Below are 19,456 nucleotides of genomic sequence, written 5' to 3' on the forward strand. Positions count from 1 at the left end.
AAATCAAAAAGAAATAAGGCTAATAGTTTGGAAACTAACTTTAATTGAGGATTTCTTACATATTAGGTTCTGTTTTAGATATTGTTATCCCCTCGTTACTTCATTGAACCTCAAATTTAAATATAATTTTATTTTACAAATTAAGAAACAAGGGCTCAGTCCTACAAACTCAACTGACCTCAGGTTTGCTGGCATCAAACCTATCTATTTTAGATTAAATAAAACTCATGAATTTTTTCTTTTACCGGAAAGAGTGGCTGAAGATTCTTCTAACCTTCTGTAATAGTCAGCAAGGCTTTGTCTTGTTGATTTTGGATTTGGTTAATACTGCCCAGAAAATAAGATCTAGAAATCAAATTCTTAAACCTCACTACCCAAAATGACTTATTTTATTCTTCATTGCCCAAAATCGATTTGGAACATAATGGAAAAATTAGCTTTGCTCTATTCGGTATCTCAAAAATCACTGTATTTTTTCTCCCTACTAAAGCATGACTGGCCACCACACTTCAAGGAAAAAATCTAATTCTCAGGAAGTGAATAATTTACTTCTGAGTGGGAGATGATGTGACATCAGTAAGTTAAAATTAAGAGGTGCTCATTTTTCCCTAAAAATGACCCATGGCAAAGTTGAAATGAAGTTGCATTTTTTAAATTGGGAATTTCAGTTAGTTACCCATTCTTTATAGCCTCAATTTTAAACAATTCTGATGACCTAAAACACTAACTGAAAGGACCACCTTAGACTCTTTTGTTACAGAGCAAGTTTTGAGTAATCATTTAAACATATTACACTTTAGGGGCACCTGGGTGGCTCAGTGTGTTAAAGCCTCTGCCTTCGGCTCAGGTCATGATCCCAGGGTCCTGGGTTGGAGCCCCGCATCAGGCTCCCTAGTCAGCAGGGAGCCTGCTTCCCTCTCTCTCTTTCTGCCTGCCTCTCTGCCTATTTGTGATCTCTGTCTGTCAAATAAATAAAATCTTAAACATATTACACTTTAATGTCATATCTATTAAAGTAAAAAATGTCTGTGGGAACAAATATTTTGGTCTTATAAGAATCTCATATACACTTCTTTTGAAGGGTAATATTTATTATGGAATTGACAGAACTGTCATCAGCAGCATAAGAATCCTAGATATGCTATAAACCAATTCACTGAACAACCAGGACTAGAAGTCAATTTTTTTTTTTAAGATTTTATTTATTTATTTGACAGAGAGAAATCAGAGGCAGGCAGAGAGAGAGAGAGGAGGAAGCAGGTCCCCCGCCAAGCAGAGAGCCCAACGTGGGACTCGATCCCAGGACCCCGAGACCATGACCCGAGCTAAAGGCAGAGGCCCAACCCACTAAGCCACCCAGGCACCCCTAGAAGTCAATTTTGAGATATATTTATAAAGAGTGAAATAATCATAACCTTGTGGTCAACCATACTATGTACCACAAAGCTTTCAGTTAAACTATGTCATGCCTAAGTACCCAGAGTACAATGTGGGTACAAAATAGGAGAGAAAAACACATCTTCATTTGAGTATTTTCTCTGTAAAATCTCAAATTTGGGAAAGAAAGAGTCTCCACCAATCTCTTATCTGGGTTTCTGTTGTTCTCCGCCCCCCCCCCCCCCCTTTAAAGAGTGAGTGTTAAAAAGACCAGATTTAGGCATGCAGCTTTGGGGACAGCTGGCAGGGATCTGGTCACCTCCTCCAAGGTCCCCTTTACAGTAAAGCTCTTAGGAGGTCAGGCTTTAAATGAAAAACCACACTGGCTTGGCTCTGTCCCACATACACCAAAAGGTGGAAGGACAACCTTAAAAGAACTCCTTTTTATATGCTCTCCCAGGAATTGAAACACTCCTAAAATGTAATATAGAGTTCGATCTAAAGAACACAGAATAGTACAGAGAACCACAGATTTCCTCCTAGAGATAATCAAATGGAACTTTGGTAGAAAAAGTGAGGTCCTACAATGCCAGGCTCTAGAAAAATCTCAATATGGGACCAAGGACTCCCTCTTGTTTGCTGCCCAACCTACTCTCCCTTTTCCCACTGATACTTTCCCTCCCTACCCTTCCCACTCTGATGGCATTTCCACCCCTTAATCAGTGTTGTAAACAAAGATGTTTCTGGAAAGAATAAACAGGGGAGTAGAACAAGATCTTACAAATTACAATGAAGTGACGAGAGAAAGTTCTCTACCCCTGAGACTTCTGGTAAGTTACCTTCCCAGGCTTTAGTTCTTCCTCTTTAAGAATACCTTCCCAGCTCTAAAATTCAATGCCAACTGTATGTGAACAATCAGATGTACCAACTGAAAGATCACTTGGATCAGGAGGGAAATGTCAATTGTTCTAACATTTTGGGCTTTTCTCCAATTTGAGGGGAGGAGCTAAAATATTATAAATGCCTGAATTTAACTTCAAGAGCTAAGTCCTTTACTATATTAGCTGCTAAAATAAAACACTCCTAGACTCATTAACAAGCTTACGTATTGTCAAATCACTATGTGTATGCCTGAAACTAATAAAACACTGTATGTCAACTATATTTCGGTAATAAAAATAAAACACCTAAAGTAGAATCATTTTAATTAACTGATTCAATCTTAAATCATGTTTTATTTTCAGAGTAGACATTCTAATAATAAAGAAAAAAACCTCACATACTTATTTTTTCAAAAATGAAATAAAAATCAACCTTGAAACCTCAGCTGTCTGTAGTTAAGAAAGAGTATTAGAGGCTCACATGTTCTAACCAATATTTCCTTCTTTGGTAGGTTACAGAAGTCTTCTGTGCAAGACATCTGAATCAGTCACTACATTTAGCCCACCACCAGCCTAGGCCCTCAGTGCCAGGAATTCACCACAAGAACTAATTCCGAAAAACAGCAAGTACTGACTCAAGGTGCAGTTTGTAGAAGCGCCTACATAGGGTTCAAAAAATTCTTAGCTTAAAAATTTTCTCACTTCCTCTTAATTCTCAGCATGCATCAAGAAACAACTAATATAAATACAAAAACAAGAGGGATTAAGTATAGATTGCTAAGTTTACAAAGGGCAGAATTAGAATTGTGTGTAATCCACAAATTAGTTTGTTTCATAATGTACCCTAAATTAATTTTTAATGATCACTATACGATGACTGTTATTTCAGGAAGGGAAAATTGTTATTTTCTTTTCTTTCTTTTTTTTTTTTTGAAAATTGTTATTTCCAAAACGAAATGAGCTGTTTAAACTCAAAGTACACTTTTAAATGTGTAACTCTGTCATTTGAATGTAGGTATGAAAAGTAAAATAATCACCCACTGCATTGCCTCTTTAAAAACTTAACTTATTCGGCAAGACGCGCTTTTACCAAAAATTTTTCCACTTACTTTCTTCCCCCACTTTTCTAGAGGAACCATCACTTTCCAGGAGAAAACTGCACCAATGGGGAAGCATGAAACAAGTATGGTAAGACAAAGTTAATTCTTAATTGGTAGGGTCGAGAGGAGGTAAAAGATAGCATGTGTTAAATAGAAAAGGGACCCAGTGGCCACAGACAGACACAAGGTCTGATTAATTTACTGCTTACAGTCAAGCAGTGAAAGATGCATAATGTTATTAAACTGAAAAATAACCAAAATTCTAGTTACCAGTTTCCATTTTCAAGGTAAAAATTTCTTTCGACTTACTCTTACAACTAATAAAAACAATCACACTTAAAGGGTAGGCAGAAGTAGAGTGGATGGGGATGGGGTGGGAAGTAAGATTTGTCATGTGTATCTTTTTATAGCATTTTGATTTTTGAACCAGGTAAATGTATAACAAAAACAAATTGAGATTTAAAAATAAACATTTCTTGTTCATTCTGATGTTATTATGTACTTGAGCTGCTTTGGGCCAAACTAATTTTATTTTCTTTCTTTCATTCTGACAGTTAAGGGTTGCAGAACCTGTCAACTGTCTGATTCCTTCCAGATCAGCATAAAACTGAGACAGCTACAAGAATGTCCACAGCAGGGACCAGGTCCGTTTCCCTTGTGTATCTCCCCAGGTGCCTCATCCTTGTCCTGAAAAACTCAACTGACCACATTTTTTGTAAAAAGGAAGCATCTCTCAATGGCACTGGCACTAAATAAAGCTCAGCAGCCCCTATTTACTAGATGATGGTTAACTTTCCCCCTCCAAACACAGATAAACATTGAGAGTGTAAGGCCTGCTCCTCTTTTTTGCTATTTCTTTTTTTTTTTTCTTTTTTCTTTTTTGCTATTTCTCATCTGCTAGAAGCAAAGGAGAGAGAATAAGGAAAGAGATTAGGTTAGGGGAAGGTGAGGTCATAGAGAACCACGGCTGATTCACAGCTTAGCAGAACATGCAGTGAACCACAGACTGAAGTTAGGAGAAACTTTAGATACACTTAACTTGTCCCCTTTTGATTTTTGCAGACTAGGATCACTGTGAAGGACAGGTGCCCCATCTAAACTCCTGAGCCTATTCATTTTCACAATAGGTTGAAAACCTCAATGACACATCTCCAAAAGCAAAATTCCAGAGCCTGCAAAGGAGACCGGGAGGAAATGCAAATAGAGAGATGACATCGGCAGGAAATTTCATTTCCCAAGAGCAGGGTCCACACAGGCCACCTGGAGGTCACCCAGCTTACTGAGAGAAACTTGCCCCTCAAATGAAGTCAGTGGGAATGACCTGGCCAAAATGGTTCTTAGGAGCCTGTTCAAAAAGATGAAAGCACCCACCAAATATAGAAAGCCTGATATCCCATCGTCATGTCTTTTCTTCTGTTTTCCCCAAAGAAACGCTCAGTGTGAGCCAGAGTCACTCCACCCGGCACAGCCCTGAGTCCCAGATGAAATGACACTTGGACGAATGTTCGAGCACAGTGTTACACACCGGCACACGGAAAAAGGCACAGCACACAGCACAAGAAAACCTCACAGACATGCTTTTTTCTCTTTTGAAGCGTAAAAGAGACTAGAGGGCAAGAAAAAGCTTACCTTCTAAATGTGAGAAAAAGAATAAAACAAACAAGAGAACAAAAAAAGATGCATAAAGAAGTCATAACAGGGAAATGAAAGTTGTCAAATATGCAAAAGCAAAATTAAGTAAAATACCAAAGACTTAAAACGATTTCACCATCTAGATTTAAAACACGATCTGAAAACTCATTCAAGAACTTTGTGCCTCTGTGAACAAATCCAGAGGTAAGAGAAGCTAATTTCCTTCTGCATATTTAGATTCACTTTCTGGGCAATGTAATTTTCAGACCCTGGCTCTGATCTTACCTTACTGGTGTCCTGGAGAACAAACACAACCCTACTGGGTACCTAATGGAAGTCATACGACAAATCTTCTCTTTGCTACCAGCCTGCTGGGGGGCCCATTTGGGTCACACGTGGGGAAGCTGGATCCTGGAGACAGTGTGTTTCCCCCACTGCTCATATCCTGGGCCTACAAGGTAAGTGTAAACCCAAGTGCCTCTGTTCTCCCAGTCACTAGACAGGGAGAAGTAGACCAGAACAGCAGCCGCACAAGACCACTGCTGTGAGGCTAGATCTAGCAGGAATCCACCAACTTTTTTGGAGGCCAGGAGGAAATTCAAGATAAAGGGTGAGGGGACCCCTCAAACTCACTGACGAATGTGAAAACTAAATTTTAACTAAGCTTTCCTTAAGGAAAATGGGATGACAAAAGCACACAACTAGAAATGCCAAGAGCTTCCCCTGTAGATTTCTTAGGTCAAAGATTAGCTAAGGAGAAGTTTCCATAAAATTCACAGTCATATTCTGTATCTTACTTAGTCACCTAGCAACAACCACCCACATAAAAAGGCAGGGTTCCCACCCAGGGGAATATCCACCATACAAAAATTCCTCCACCAGCCCAATGAGTGTCCAGCTGGAAGAAAAAGCTACACATCTCAACCTTCAACCCCACATACCTATTCTTTGTTCTAGCTTAGGGCAAAGGGAGTTTGCAAAAGCAGCAAGTAACCCATGAAACCCATGAAAAGTGAAGTGGAAATTATTTCATCATATCTGAGAGGTCTTATGCTACCCGCAATTATAAGATAAAGGGTGAGAGGAGAATTGGGGAGTTTGCTTATTTTTCCTCCAGGAGCAATTACCTTGCTGGCCCAGGCATCTTCATCCCAAGAAGTGAGTTGTAAGACACGAATGATTTCATTAATTTCAGCACTCATCTTCTCTACAGTAAAATTGCGATTTTTCAAAGCTTCTTCTATTCCTTGGTTTTTTGAATTTTTAGTTGTTACAAAAATCTTCATAGCTGTAAAAAATAAACAAATGATCAGAAACAAAGCTGGGAATTTAATCTTGCTGTAGAGCAACATTCACACAAGATGGTCCATACTTCAAGTCCATGTGCTGGGTTTCTAAGATCTTAAAAAGAATATACTGGACTGGCTTAGTCTAGACCATGTGACTCTGGACCTTGCGGTTGTAGGTTCAAGCTCCACAGTGGATGTAGAAATTACCTAAAAAAATAAAATCTTAACAACAACCAAAAAGAATATATTAAAAACAAAACAAAGAAAAACACCGCAAGTGTGCCAATAAAGTTCTAATATCAGCAACTTTAAGGTACAAGACATCACTAAAACATGACCAGGGAGCTAATCTAACACACGTATACTGAAGACCTATAATCACAAAATATCCAATATCTTTCTAAATCAGTTATCATTCCATCCCTGACACTGGCCCCATCTAGCACACACCTAACAGGACAAGATGAAAATAGTCAGTAAAACTCTAATTTAAGTATCCCACTGCACCCAGTCCTAATGGAAGATCCCAACATGTCAAGTTTTTCTTCCAGAATTTCTCTCAACATGTAGCAGGAAATTTCTAACCCCCAAGAATCAAGAAGAAAATAAAAATAATAATTTGAAGTATGGGAGAAAGAGAATATCTTCTCAAGAAATCACTGAAATTGTTAAAACAAAGATTGATCAACACTTTATTGAGTTACCCAGATCAGAAAGAAATCTTACTCCCAAAACTTTTCTATCTCACAGAAAAACTGTCCTCAAAAACACATTTCCTGTGGAGATTTTAAGACTCTACTTACAAATTTGTTTTTGTTTTCTAGTTCACATAAGAGCTTTCTGAGCTCTTACCCTCACCTCTCCTTTTCTAGCTACTCTGTGAAACGCCAAAGCAGGAAGGCAGGAGCTGGGGGTGGCAATGACATGTCTCATAAGATTCTGAAAATAGAGTGGCCCTCTGGTAGTTAAACTAATTAACCCATAACTTGATTAAGATAACTTATGTAAACCAGGAGGTGTCTGGTACAGACCAGCCAGCCACCCAATGAGTACAGCTCCTTTTGCTAGCTGAGAGAGAAGCCATGAAGTTCTACCCATTGGGAAGTGGTTCCATGTGGTACAGACCACCAGCCCTGTAATATAAAGAACAGTTAAATTTCTTTTAGGAAAAACAGTGTTAGCATAACACTGAAAAGGGCTTTGGGTTCACTTCTTTATCCTGCAGTACTCTATAATGTCCATTTCAGCTCCTAATTTCTTTTCATAATACAAGTAAAAGTGTAAAAATTCCTATGTCCAAGAGGTGCCTGGGTGGCTCAGTCGATTGAGCGTCTGCCTTCGGCTTGGGTCATGATCCCAGCATCCTGGGATCGAGCACCACATCGGGCTCCCTGCTCAGTGAGGGGCCTGCTTCTCCCTCTCCCGCTCCCCCTGCTAACGTTCTCTCCATCAAACAAATAAGTAAAATCTTTTTAAAAATTTTTTCATATGTCCAAGACTAAAGTTTCTAGATATTCCGCCTCCCAGCAAAGGGGCCTACTAGAAATTCAGAACAGAACGAGGCAACAAGAAAGGCAGCTTCAAACAGAGAACAGGAGCAGGAGAGCATTTCAGGAGACAAATACTGCAATCAATCAGCTGCAGTCATCAGGTAACACCCAATCTATCAGGCCTCATTTTTACCCAGCCTGAAGGACATGCGACTAAGCAGTAAAAGAAAATTAACGTCAGAGTTTAGAATACATTGACTTTTTTTTTTTTTTCTGTAAGATCATGTATAGGCAGAAAATACCTGAAATGAGAACTGGCAGCAACTCTTTCACAGTGTTCATGGAGTTCACCAACATCACTCGGTGCTCCTGGTGAGTCAGTTCCTGCTGCCTCTCATCAATCATCTTGGCCATCTTTGTCATTCCTGAGGCACAAGGAATAAATTGTGCAGGGTGAATGGTGAAATGTCCCAGACTCTGGTGTTCGGAGCCTAAATCCGTTATTGAATGACTATGAAAACCCAAACTGACTGCCCAGATAACTACCACTGAACTGTAGCATTCATGACATAAATGTTCCAGACAGGTCTAACATAATGCAACTCCATTCCTTTCAATTAAAGGTAATTTATGAAATGTAAATCCTAAAAATGACATCATTTTCACACGTTTGACAAAAATACATTCACAAATACAAAAACATACTGAAAACATAAGTATATATTTGTAAAAAAGAAATAGAAATATTTTTCCTGGTTACCACGCATACGAGGTGCGTGTCACTTATCTGGCCATTGTGCCTACTTGAGAATCTCACGCAAGCCTAGTACTGAGAAGCCAGGGGCTGAATAAAAATCTTAAGAATTAAAATAATGTGTTTTGTTTTCATCTTTATATTTTTCTATTCTTTGCAATTGGTCCAAAATAAGCATGCACTATTTTTATAATTAGAAACAAACAAAAATATTTTAAAAATGAATATAGTTAGGACAGCAATCCAAAGCAGCTGGGTGTTCTGGAATCAGACTGCTCGTCCTTTTTGTTTACTTTGGTTATTATTCAAAGGTGCTATGTGACTGTCTAAAGCTTTGGTTTTCAAACTGCTCATAGGATTTCTTAAGTAGTTTCACAGATCATCAAGGGGGTACCAAAGGTTGGTAGACATGGAGGGGTTGTCCCTGCTCCATCCAGAGTACTTCCATTTTTGTCTTTTATATGTTGGGATTCTGCATAAGATTTGATTTGAAGAAATAAACTTCTTTTCCCAATGCTATGGGAAAGTGTAAGGAACACTGCTCTAAAGGCACTTCCTGCTGATCTTCAAGGATGGCTCAGAGAAATTCTTAAAAGCCTTAAGTTTAAAGAATGACTATATCGGAACCTCAGGAAAATACTATTAAGAACTATTTTACCAGGACGCCTAGGTGGCTCAGTTGGTTAAGCAGCTGCCTTCAGCTCAGGTCATGATCCCAGCGTCCTGGGATCGAGTCCCACATCGGGCTCCTTGCTCTGCAGGGAGCCTGCTTCTCCCTCTGCCTCTGCCTGCCACTCTGTCTGCCTGTGCTCGCTCTTGCTCTCTCTCTCTCTCTCTGACAAATAAATAAATAAAAATCTTAAAAAAAAAAAAAGAACTATTTTACCTAAGACAAAAGACTTTTATGAGGTGGTATGTGATCTTTAATACTGATAAGTTAAACATATGATGTGTCTCGTGGTTGGTCTCAGTCATACTTTGAGAACCCTCCAGGTCACGGTACGTGGCTCTCACAGAAAAAGCTGGTATCTGTTCATGTATTTTGAGCATTCAATCCTGATCCTCAGGTGACTAAACAATCATTTCAAAATGAGATTTAGCCACAGCAATTCTTCTCCCCTTCTAGGTCTCATTCTATTATGCAGCCCCAGGCTAGGGCATGAATCCATAATAGTAGGCGGGCTAATTAATGAGCTAAGAGGTCATTAAGAGCTACAGGCCAGCTGGCAGACAGTGAAGGAATGCTGTATAATGTGGAATGGAGAGGTCAGAATTCAGGGTGGCCTTATGCATTACAGTAATAGAAAAGTATTTCCTACATTCTCCAGCAACATTTGCAGTGTCTAGTTTAATTCATTAGGCAGGGCCAGGATTTGTAGACAGCAGATTCAGCTTTCAGAGACAATGATACCTCCTCAGTAGAAACACAGTGTCAGCTCCAACAGACCAGGGATACATCAAAGCCCCACGCATCATTACTTATCTTCTGCAAAAAGCAGGGGGGAGTCCTCCTTTCACCTCAATCAGACATGGACAAGCCATAAAAAACTGTATTATAAAAACTGGACATGACTGACCTGGTCCAAGATTCTTTGTGTAGGTGACCAAATCTTCCATGGTTTCCACCACCTCTGCCACTGTAAGATATTCCAAAATTCCTTTGCAAACTCTAATAATTTTACGAACCTGAAAATATATTTCAGTTTTTAGTCGAGTGAATGAACAATAAGTGGAAAACATGCTAATTCAGCTGGGCACCTATTCAACATTTTCACATCCTAAACCATGACCAATCCTCCATTATTACCTTTAAGACTATCTTTAATAAGACTTCTGTCTGGAAAAGGTCTGCATGGGCCTCAGATTGCCTACCTCAGCCTCATCGAAGGTGAGAAGCAGGTCTGATGTGCCAGAGAGGATGCCCCTTGACCCATCGATGAGATAATCTCGAGCGGGCACAGAATAAGGATCCGACTGAAGCATCTGGGCTGCCTGCACGAGCTTGGTGCAAGCATTCTCAACCCTGTGGGGAGGGACATGGAGTTAACTCACTGACAGAACCAAGCAGAAGAATAGGACATACAAATGCAAAGAATGTAAATGGACACCGTCACTTTTTTTCAACATGGAAAACAGCCAATACCAATTTACAATTGGACTTTTTAGCTCTTAAATTCTACGATTAAGGGCTACACATCCATTCATCCATTCATTCATTCATTTACCTCATTCACTGCACTAAGTTCTTGTTCTTTATTGTATCTTGGCAACAAAAAATGATGACAAAATGTTTTAGACCTTTCACTTTAGGTTGCTATACATCTTTGCAACTCCTTTGTTTTCTTCTTCCTCACCCTATACACATTGCCAGTAAAAAGCACTACACAAAGAACAGAAGTCATTGACAACAGTTTTGGATTTAATATCTGGAACTAATAAGCCAAAGCATTGTGTTAAGTGAAATTTAATAATTGGATAACACAAAGGATTAGGAGGAAACAAAAAGTATGAATTAATGCATAAATTTCCCATTCATCTAGCTAAATGGATTTGACAAATCCACTGGACTGTTTGAAAACAACCCTGTAAAACTATATTGTTAATTAAAACATCACTAGCATTAATAACTGGACCAGTTATTAATAGTTCAATGTTAATACAGTTTAATAACATAGAAAACCCAATCATATGTAACAATGAATGAATGAATGAATGAAGGAAGGAATCAGTAAAGAGCAAGACCTCACAGCTAAGGTTTTGGATCAGTATTAAAGGGCTGGTTGTTTACTGTGCCTTTTTAATTTTTAAATTAAATTTTTAATTTAATTTTAACTTATAGAATATATATATTCATATTTATGAGTCCGTGAAAAATCACCTTCTTTCCACTATCTCCTAGGCATTCAAATTCCATCTACTTGCAACCAATGCTATGAGTCTCCTCTGTATTCTTCAAAGTGAGACACTTTATGCATACAGAAACAGAAACAGGCTTCTACCTTTTTTAAACAAATAGGATCATACCAGGCATACTCTGCATTCTGCTTTTCCAACTTAATTTAACTTAGAGATATTCTAATAAAAGTACATAAAGAACCTCTTCATTCTTTAATATGGCAATATAACTAGTCCATAATTTATTAGCCTGCTACATAAATCACTTTGAAAAATGTCATTGTAAAAGGTATATATCTGTAGGACACAGGCCAGAAAGGAATTGCTGAATCGAAAGTGTAGACACTTACAGTTTTGACAAATGCTGCTATATTGCCCTCCACAGAGATTTACATTCCCCCCACAATGGATGACAGCAGTACCTGCTTCCTCTGTCTCAACAACTCGGCATTTAATCAAACTTAAGTTTATCCTCACCAATATGATAGACCAAAATTGGATCTCAATATAGTTTTTTAATTAAGGTAAAATTCACATAACACACAATTAGTTGCTCCAAAGGTACATACAATTCAATGGCATTTCATGTATTCACAATGATGAGCAACTACCACCTCTCTCTGGGATCAAAACTTTTATCACTTCAGAAATGCACCCTGATCCCACTATGTAATTGCTCCCCATTTCCCCCTTCTCCCCCATCCCCTGGTAACCACTAATCTGCCATCTGTCTCTACAAATTTACTTATGCCGGATATATCATATAAAGGAATCATGTGACTATGTAACTTTCTGTGTCTGGCTTCTTTCACGGAGTATAAATGCTTTCAAGTTTCATCCATGTGATAGCCTGTGTCAGTGGTTTGTTCTTTTTCATACCTGAATAATATCTTATTATATGTTCATATGGAAAAAATTTTTAATTTGCTTATCCATCCATGTATTGATGGACATCTGGGTTATTTCCACCTTTTGGCAAAAATGCTGCTACTAACAGTTATACCGAATTTCCACATGGATTTAGGTTTTCATTTCTCTTGGATATATACCTACAAGCGGAAGTCTATGTTAATTTTTTCTGAGGATATGCCAACCTGTTTTCCACAGCAACTGCACCACTCTACATTCCCACTGGCTTTGTTGAAGAGTTCCTATTTCTTTACATCTTTGCCAACACTTGTTATTTTTTGGTCTTTAAGGTTTGGAGGGTTAATCCCATCCTACTGGGTATGAAGTGGTATCTCATTGTGGTTCTGATGTGATTTCTTTACTGAATGTAGCTGTTGAACAACTTTTCATGTGCCTGTGGGCTATTTGTATATCTTCTGTGGAGAAAATGTTTACTGAAGTCCTTTGGTTTTTTTTTTTGTTTTTTTTTTTTTTTAGTTTTTATTTATTTATTTGTCAGAGAGAGAGAGTGCACAAGCAGGCAGAGTGGCAGGGAGAGGCAGAGAGAAAAGCAGGCTCCCTGCTAAGCAGAGTCCTATGTGGGACTCGATCCCAGGACCATGAGACCATGACCTGAGCAGAAGGCAGCAGCTTAACCCACTGAGCCACGCAGGAGCCCCCCTTTGTTCATTTTTTAATTGGGATGTCTGTCTTGTTGAGTTGCTGAATTATTTATATACTCTGAGTATTAAATATTTATTAGATATATAATTTGCAAATATTTTCCCCTATTCTGTATCTGCTTTTTACTCAATATAGTTTTAATTTGCCTTTATTTTATTATTAATGAAGTTAAGAATATTTTTTTTAAATTGCAAAATAAAATTACACAAAGACTATTAGACAATTATGCTCATACACAACAATCAGACTTAAGAAATGAAATATTATCAAGTACTTTAGAAGCCCTACCCTAACCAACAGTTCCTCATTTTCCATAACTAATCATTATCCTGATTTTTGTTAATTAGTCTCTTAATTTTTTTTGTATACTTCCAGTACCTATGTATCTATACATACCTAAACAATGCATCATTCAGTTTTATCTATATTAAAGTCTTAAGTAAGTGTAATTACACTGTTCTATATGCTTCTGTAACTATTCTTCTGTTCAATATTATAATTTGATAACTATACCTAATATGTCATACCCTGTATGGATATACCATAATTTATTTACCCATTTGAATTCTGGTTATTATATTTTTTACTGGTGTTTATATCAATAATACTACTATGAGCGGTTTTTTTAAAGATTTTATTTATTTATTTGAGAGAGAGCATGAGAGGAGAAGAGCATCAGAGGGAGAAGCAGACTCCCCATGGAGCTGGAAGCCCAATGCAGGACTCGATCCCGGGACTCCAAGGCAGTTGCTTAACCAACTGAGCCAACCGGGCACCCTTCCTTGAACATTTTTGTTCTGGCTTCTGGTGCACACAAATAGCATATCTAGTAGTGGAAAACTGAGTTGCAGGAAATGCATATATTCAATTCAACCAAGGAAAGCCAGTTTTCCAAAGTGGTTACAGCAGTGTTCATAACTGCTCCACAACCTTACCAACACTTGGCATTGTGAATTTTTAAATTTGCCAACATGGTCATTATGAAATGCTAAATTATTGTGAATTTAATATGCATGTCCCTGTTACTAATGAAAACGTTGTGGGTAGCTGTTGGTGTTCTTTTTTTTTTTTAAATTTCTAGTGTTTATGGGCCCCAAAAGTTTTGACAGGTAGCATTTTTGTTGTCATCCAGCTCTAAGTAATTCTCATTATGACATCTTTGACCATGAATTGTTTGGATATTTTAAAATATACTTCAAAACATAAGGGACTTTTCTAGTTATCTTTTTGCTATTGATTTATGATCACATGCATCATGCCAGAGAATATGGCCTGTAAGATAACAAGGTTGTTAGCTTGATGGCTTAACACATGATCAATTTTTATAAATTTTCTATGTGTGCATGAAAACAAGGACATGCTCCAATTTTTATGTGAAATATTTTACATATTTCATTAGCTCAAGCTTGTTAATTAAAATTATTCAAATTTTCTATATCCTTGCTGATATTGTCTATTTCATCTATCAATTACTGAGTGGTGAAACTTCCTAACATAACAACAGATTAGTCTGTATCTCCTTGTAGTTCTATTTGTTTTATATATATATTGAAGATAACTTTTTTTTTTTTAAGATTTTACTTATTTATTTGAGAGCAAAAGCAAGAGAGATCACAGAGGGAAAAGGAGAAGCAGACTCACTGCTGAGGGGAGAACCCAGTGGTGCGGGGCTCACCCAGGACCCTGGGATCATGATCTGAGGCAAAGGTAGACACTTAACAACTGAGCTACCCACGTGCTCCAAGCTAACTTTTTAGGTACATATAAGTTTATAATTATTGTATAACCTGACCCTATTTGTCATTATGTAACACCTCTCTATGTCTCCAGTAATGTTTGTCGCCTTAATGTCTATTTTGTCTGACATTAACATTCCGAATCAGTTTTCTTGGACTATTTTCAATCTCTCTGTCATTATGTTTTAGATATATCTTTTTAAATAACATATAGCTATATATTTTTAATCCAGCTTAACAACTCTTAACGTAATGATTTAGCCATACTCGGCATAGACCCCGACTTGGGGCTCGATCCCACAACCCTGATATCATGATCTGAGTGGAAATCAAGAGTCAGACACTTAACCAACTGAGCCACCCAGATGCCCCTAGAATTATTTTCATATCTTATTATTCATTTTCCATATTTAACTTATTTTTCCCCTTTTTCTTATCTTTTTTTTTCGGGGGGGGGGAGAAGACTGCTAGTTTTTTCTACCTTTTTCTTACTCCCTGTACTAATTGTGAAGGTTACACACTCTGTTCTTTTTGAGGTTACCCTAAATATTTTAGCATGCATATTTGGCATGTTAAAAATCTAAAATAAAAGTTGTCCTCTTCACACAGTTAGCAGTTCATCAGTCTCATAAAAATCTAAAATGAGTCAATATTTTTACCTCCTTCCCAAACAAAGAACGATCTTAGGATATTTAATTTCCAATCATCCTTATCCTAAGCTTTTTGCTATTGTTTTCAAGTTTTGCTTGATGTTTACATTGTTTCCATGTATAAAATGTGTTTTTCATTTTAAACACTTAAATCTTACTAGATATTAAACTGTTATACTATATAGGTCAAAGTTTGTTTATATTTACCAACAAAGTGTCCCATATTTTGGCTAATCATTCCCTCTCATATCTCAGGCTTTACATCTAGAATCATCTGATTCTGTCCAGATTACATTCTCTAGAATTTCCTCTACTAAGAGAATGATTATGATAACATGTAAATATTTTTGTTTGAAAATGGATACTTTGTCCACTACTTCAAAGACTATTTCAGTAGTTCAGATTTCTAGGTTGACAGCTGTTGTATTGCACATTGAAGGTATTATTTCTCTAACATAATAAAAGAAGCAGAAAAAGATGTGATGACAGAAGCAGAGGTAAGAGTTTAAGCAGCTTCTAGAAGTTGGAAAAGGCAAAGAAACAGGTACTCTGGAAATGCCAGAAGAAACACAACTCTACTAACCCATTTTGGACTTCTGAACTCCAGAACTGGAAGACAAAACATTTGTGTTGTGTTTGATACAAAGTGACATGACACTGGCCTCCAACTGTAATTTTCCAGGCATACAAATAAGCATGAAAACACCACCCACAATGAAAAGAAAAAAAATAATAATTTGAAAACAATCCAGAAATGATACACATGGAAGAATTAATAGACAAGAACATTAAAACACATGGCAGAATTAATAGAACATTAAAACCATTATTAAAACTGTATTCCATATGTTCAAAAGATAAAGCAAAGTTTGAGTATTTTTTTTAAAGGTTTTTATTTATTTATTTGACACATAGAGAGAGAGATCAAAGTAGGCAGAGAGAGGGGAAGCAGGCTCCCCACTGAGCAGAGAGCCCAATGTGGGACTCAATCCCAGGACCCTGAGATCATGACCTGAGCCGAAGGCAGAGGCTCGACCTAGGTGTCCCAAGTTTGAGTATATTAAACAAATGAGTATATTGTAAATTATAAATAATTTAATATATAAAATATAATATTTATTTTATAAATAAATAAAATTATAAATAAATTGAGTATATTAAATTAAATAAAACCTGAGCCACCTAGGTGTCCCAAGTTTGAGTATATTAAATAAGTGAAAGGTTAGAAAAAAACAAGCCTCAAACAGAACAAGTGGAAATGTGTCTCAGATACAAAAATGCACTCAATAAATTACTAGCAGATAAGATACTGCATGAAAAAAAGATTAGTGAAATTCAAATCATAGCAATTAAAATTATTCAAAATGAAGCAGGGAGAAAAAAAGACTTAAACAAAATGAATAGATCATCATTGAGCTGTAGTACAACTTGAAGCAGCCTAATATATTTGCAATTTGAGTCCCCAAAAGAGAAGGAGGAGACAGAAAATAATATTTGAATAAATGATGGCCAAAATTTGTCTATATTTAATGACCACTATAAAGCCCCAGGTCCAAGAAGCTCAATAAACTCCAAGCACATAAAATATGAGGAGAACTACAACAGGGCACATAAATTGCTTAAAGGCACATAAACAAAACTGCTTAAAACCAAGGTTAAAGAAAAAATATTAGGGTGCCTGCATGGCTCAGTGGGTTAAGTCTCTGCCTTCAGCTCAGGTCATGATCTCAGGGTCCTGGGATCTAGCCCCACATCGGGCTCTCTGCTCGGTGGGGAGCCTGCTTGCCTCTCTCCGCCTGCCTTTCTGTCTACTTGTGATTTCTTTCTTTGTCAAATAAATAAATGAAATCTTTAAAAAAATATATTAAAAGTAGCAGGAGAAAAATTATACTTTAAACACAGAGGAACAAAGAATAACAGACTTCTCATTGGAAACAAAGCAAACCATAGGGCAATGAAGTACTGAAAGAAAAAAACAACCTGTCCACCTCAAAATCTATACCCCCAAAAATACACATTTCAAAAATTAAGGTGAAATAAAGACTTTTTCAGATATGTAAAAGCTGAAAGAATCAATCAGCAGCAAACCTGAACTATAGGATAGGTTAAAGGAAATCTTCAGGAAGAAGGAAAATTATACCATCCGGAAACTTGGATTTACAGGGGGGGAAAATGACAACTAACAAAGAACAAAATGACATAGATAACAAAATGTTAACTATGTGAGTAAACATTAAAAAATTCTTATTATTTAAATATGTTTAAAATACAACTGACTACACAAGAACCTTTTAGAAAATGAAGTTTAAAAAAGTAAAGTTGTTTCAGCTGGCTAGATTCACAGGAAGGACTGGCCTGGCCAATGATTATGCCAGATGTTTTCCATAAATCAAATGAACCACAATTACATGGAAACATATTTAAGACAGGTATACAATGCACAATATGGCAGAAAATACATGCTGTGCAACTAGTTAAATTTATGATTAAAAATGTTTCCGGAATTTAAGAAACAAATGAGCAAGGGGGAAAAAAGAGCAAGACAAGCCAAGAAGACTCTTAACTACTGAGAACAAACTGATGGTAATTACTAGGGGGTGGGGGTGGGGGGGGGGATATGAAATAGCTGATGGAGATTAAGTTGTGTTCTTGTGATGGGCACTAGGTGTTGTATGAAAGTGTTGAATTACTATATTGTACACCTGGAATTAACATAACACTATATTTTTTTTAAAGAAGATTTTATTTATTTATTTGGGAGAGAGAGCACAGACGGAAAGGGAGAAGCAGACTCCCCACTAAGCCAGGACCTGATGTGGGATTCGATCCCAGGACCTTTGGCCTGAGCCAAAGGCAGATGCTTAATGACTAAGCTATCAAGGCGCCCCATAACACTAAAATAAAATAAATAAAAATTTATTTTTATAAAAATAAATAAATAAATAAATAAATAGAATTTATAAATGAAAAGTTTAAAATATTCAAAAGAATATTTTGTATTATTATAAATTATAATTGATATGATATTACTTATATAATATTAAAGGAATATTTAAAAGAATATTTCAAAAGATCTTTAGGGATGGCCAACCACTCACTGAGACCATTAGTTGAAAGAGCACTGACATCTTACTTCAAGATTTTTTATATCCACTCCTGCCAATTCAAACACCTCTCTATCTCCCCTCTTTTGCTTGTCTAACCACTATTTATTATCTTAGATTCTGCCTTTAAATGATTCTTCCTTCAGGAAACCATCCCAAATCTACAAGTACCTCTCCTACATACTCCCACGAGATTTATCACACCCTCTCAGTTTACTCTATTTTCCGCAAGATTCTAAGTTCAGCAAGGCCAAGAACCTTGTCTATTTTGTTCATTAACGTATTCACAAAGCAGAGTGCCTGACTCATAACAAATGCCCAATAGATATTTGTTGAATGAACGAATAAATGAATTTTCATCCAGTACAGGCCCATAAAGATCATTAATTTTAAAAAGTCACAAAACTTGATTTTATTTCCAGGTACCATGAATGCTGATCAAATTAAAGCAAACAAACCTAAGAATCACAGAATACAATGGTTGTGCTACACTTCCTTGCAAGGATCCAGTGACTTCATAAGTGTTTCAAATGTGGAAAAAAACAAAAAGCCATCACGGAGAAAAGAAACAGAAAAAAAAAAGATGAAATCGAAAAGCTCTGCAGGAATCAATTTGATTCTCCACTAATGGTTCCCTTGTGTGGTAAAATGATAGGGCTAAAACAGACACTGTATCATTTTTTCTACAATAAGACATCTAATCTGTACATTAAAATTTAATGGCATACATAAAAGCCAAACAAATCCCACCATGACTAACCGGTGGTTAGAAACAGATATGAGTCTGTTTTGACTGCTGAAAATGAGATTTTATTAAAACATTCAAGCTGTCTTCTTCTTAAAGTGATCTTCTACTTTTTAAGACAAATCTAAATTTTTTAAAAAAACATTTTAAAGAAAGACAGTAGGGAGAAGTTCTGTTTCCTAAATAATTATGTATCTTGACTATATCCTAATAATATTGATTTAGACACTT

The 19,456-nt window shown here is 36.8% G+C and overlaps 1 protein-coding gene across 2 annotated transcripts in view; it reads right to left on the reverse strand.

Annotated features, from left to right (window-relative positions):
* The window catches only part of VCL (vinculin), a 116,788-nt gene that overhangs the window by 37,644 nt on the left and 59,688 nt on the right, over nt 1-19,456 (reverse strand). For both annotated transcript variants that reach the window (XM_059169844.1, XM_059169845.1), the window contains exons 3-6: nt 10,396-10,546; nt 10,101-10,209; nt 8,072-8,194; nt 6,118-6,278 (exon numbers count right to left, since the gene is read on the reverse strand). In XM_059169844.1, coding sequence (XP_059025827.1) covers nt 6,118-6,278; nt 8,072-8,194; nt 10,101-10,209; nt 10,396-10,546 — 544 coding nt within the window. The remainder of the gene's footprint in view (nt 1-6,117; nt 6,279-8,071; nt 8,195-10,100; nt 10,210-10,395; nt 10,547-19,456) is intronic.

The sequence above is a fragment of the Mustela lutreola genome, chromosome 4, assembly GCF_030435805.1.
Source record: "Mustela lutreola isolate mMusLut2 chromosome 4, mMusLut2.pri, whole genome shotgun sequence".
Classification (NCBI taxonomy): domain Eukaryota; kingdom Metazoa; phylum Chordata; class Mammalia; order Carnivora; family Mustelidae; genus Mustela; species Mustela lutreola.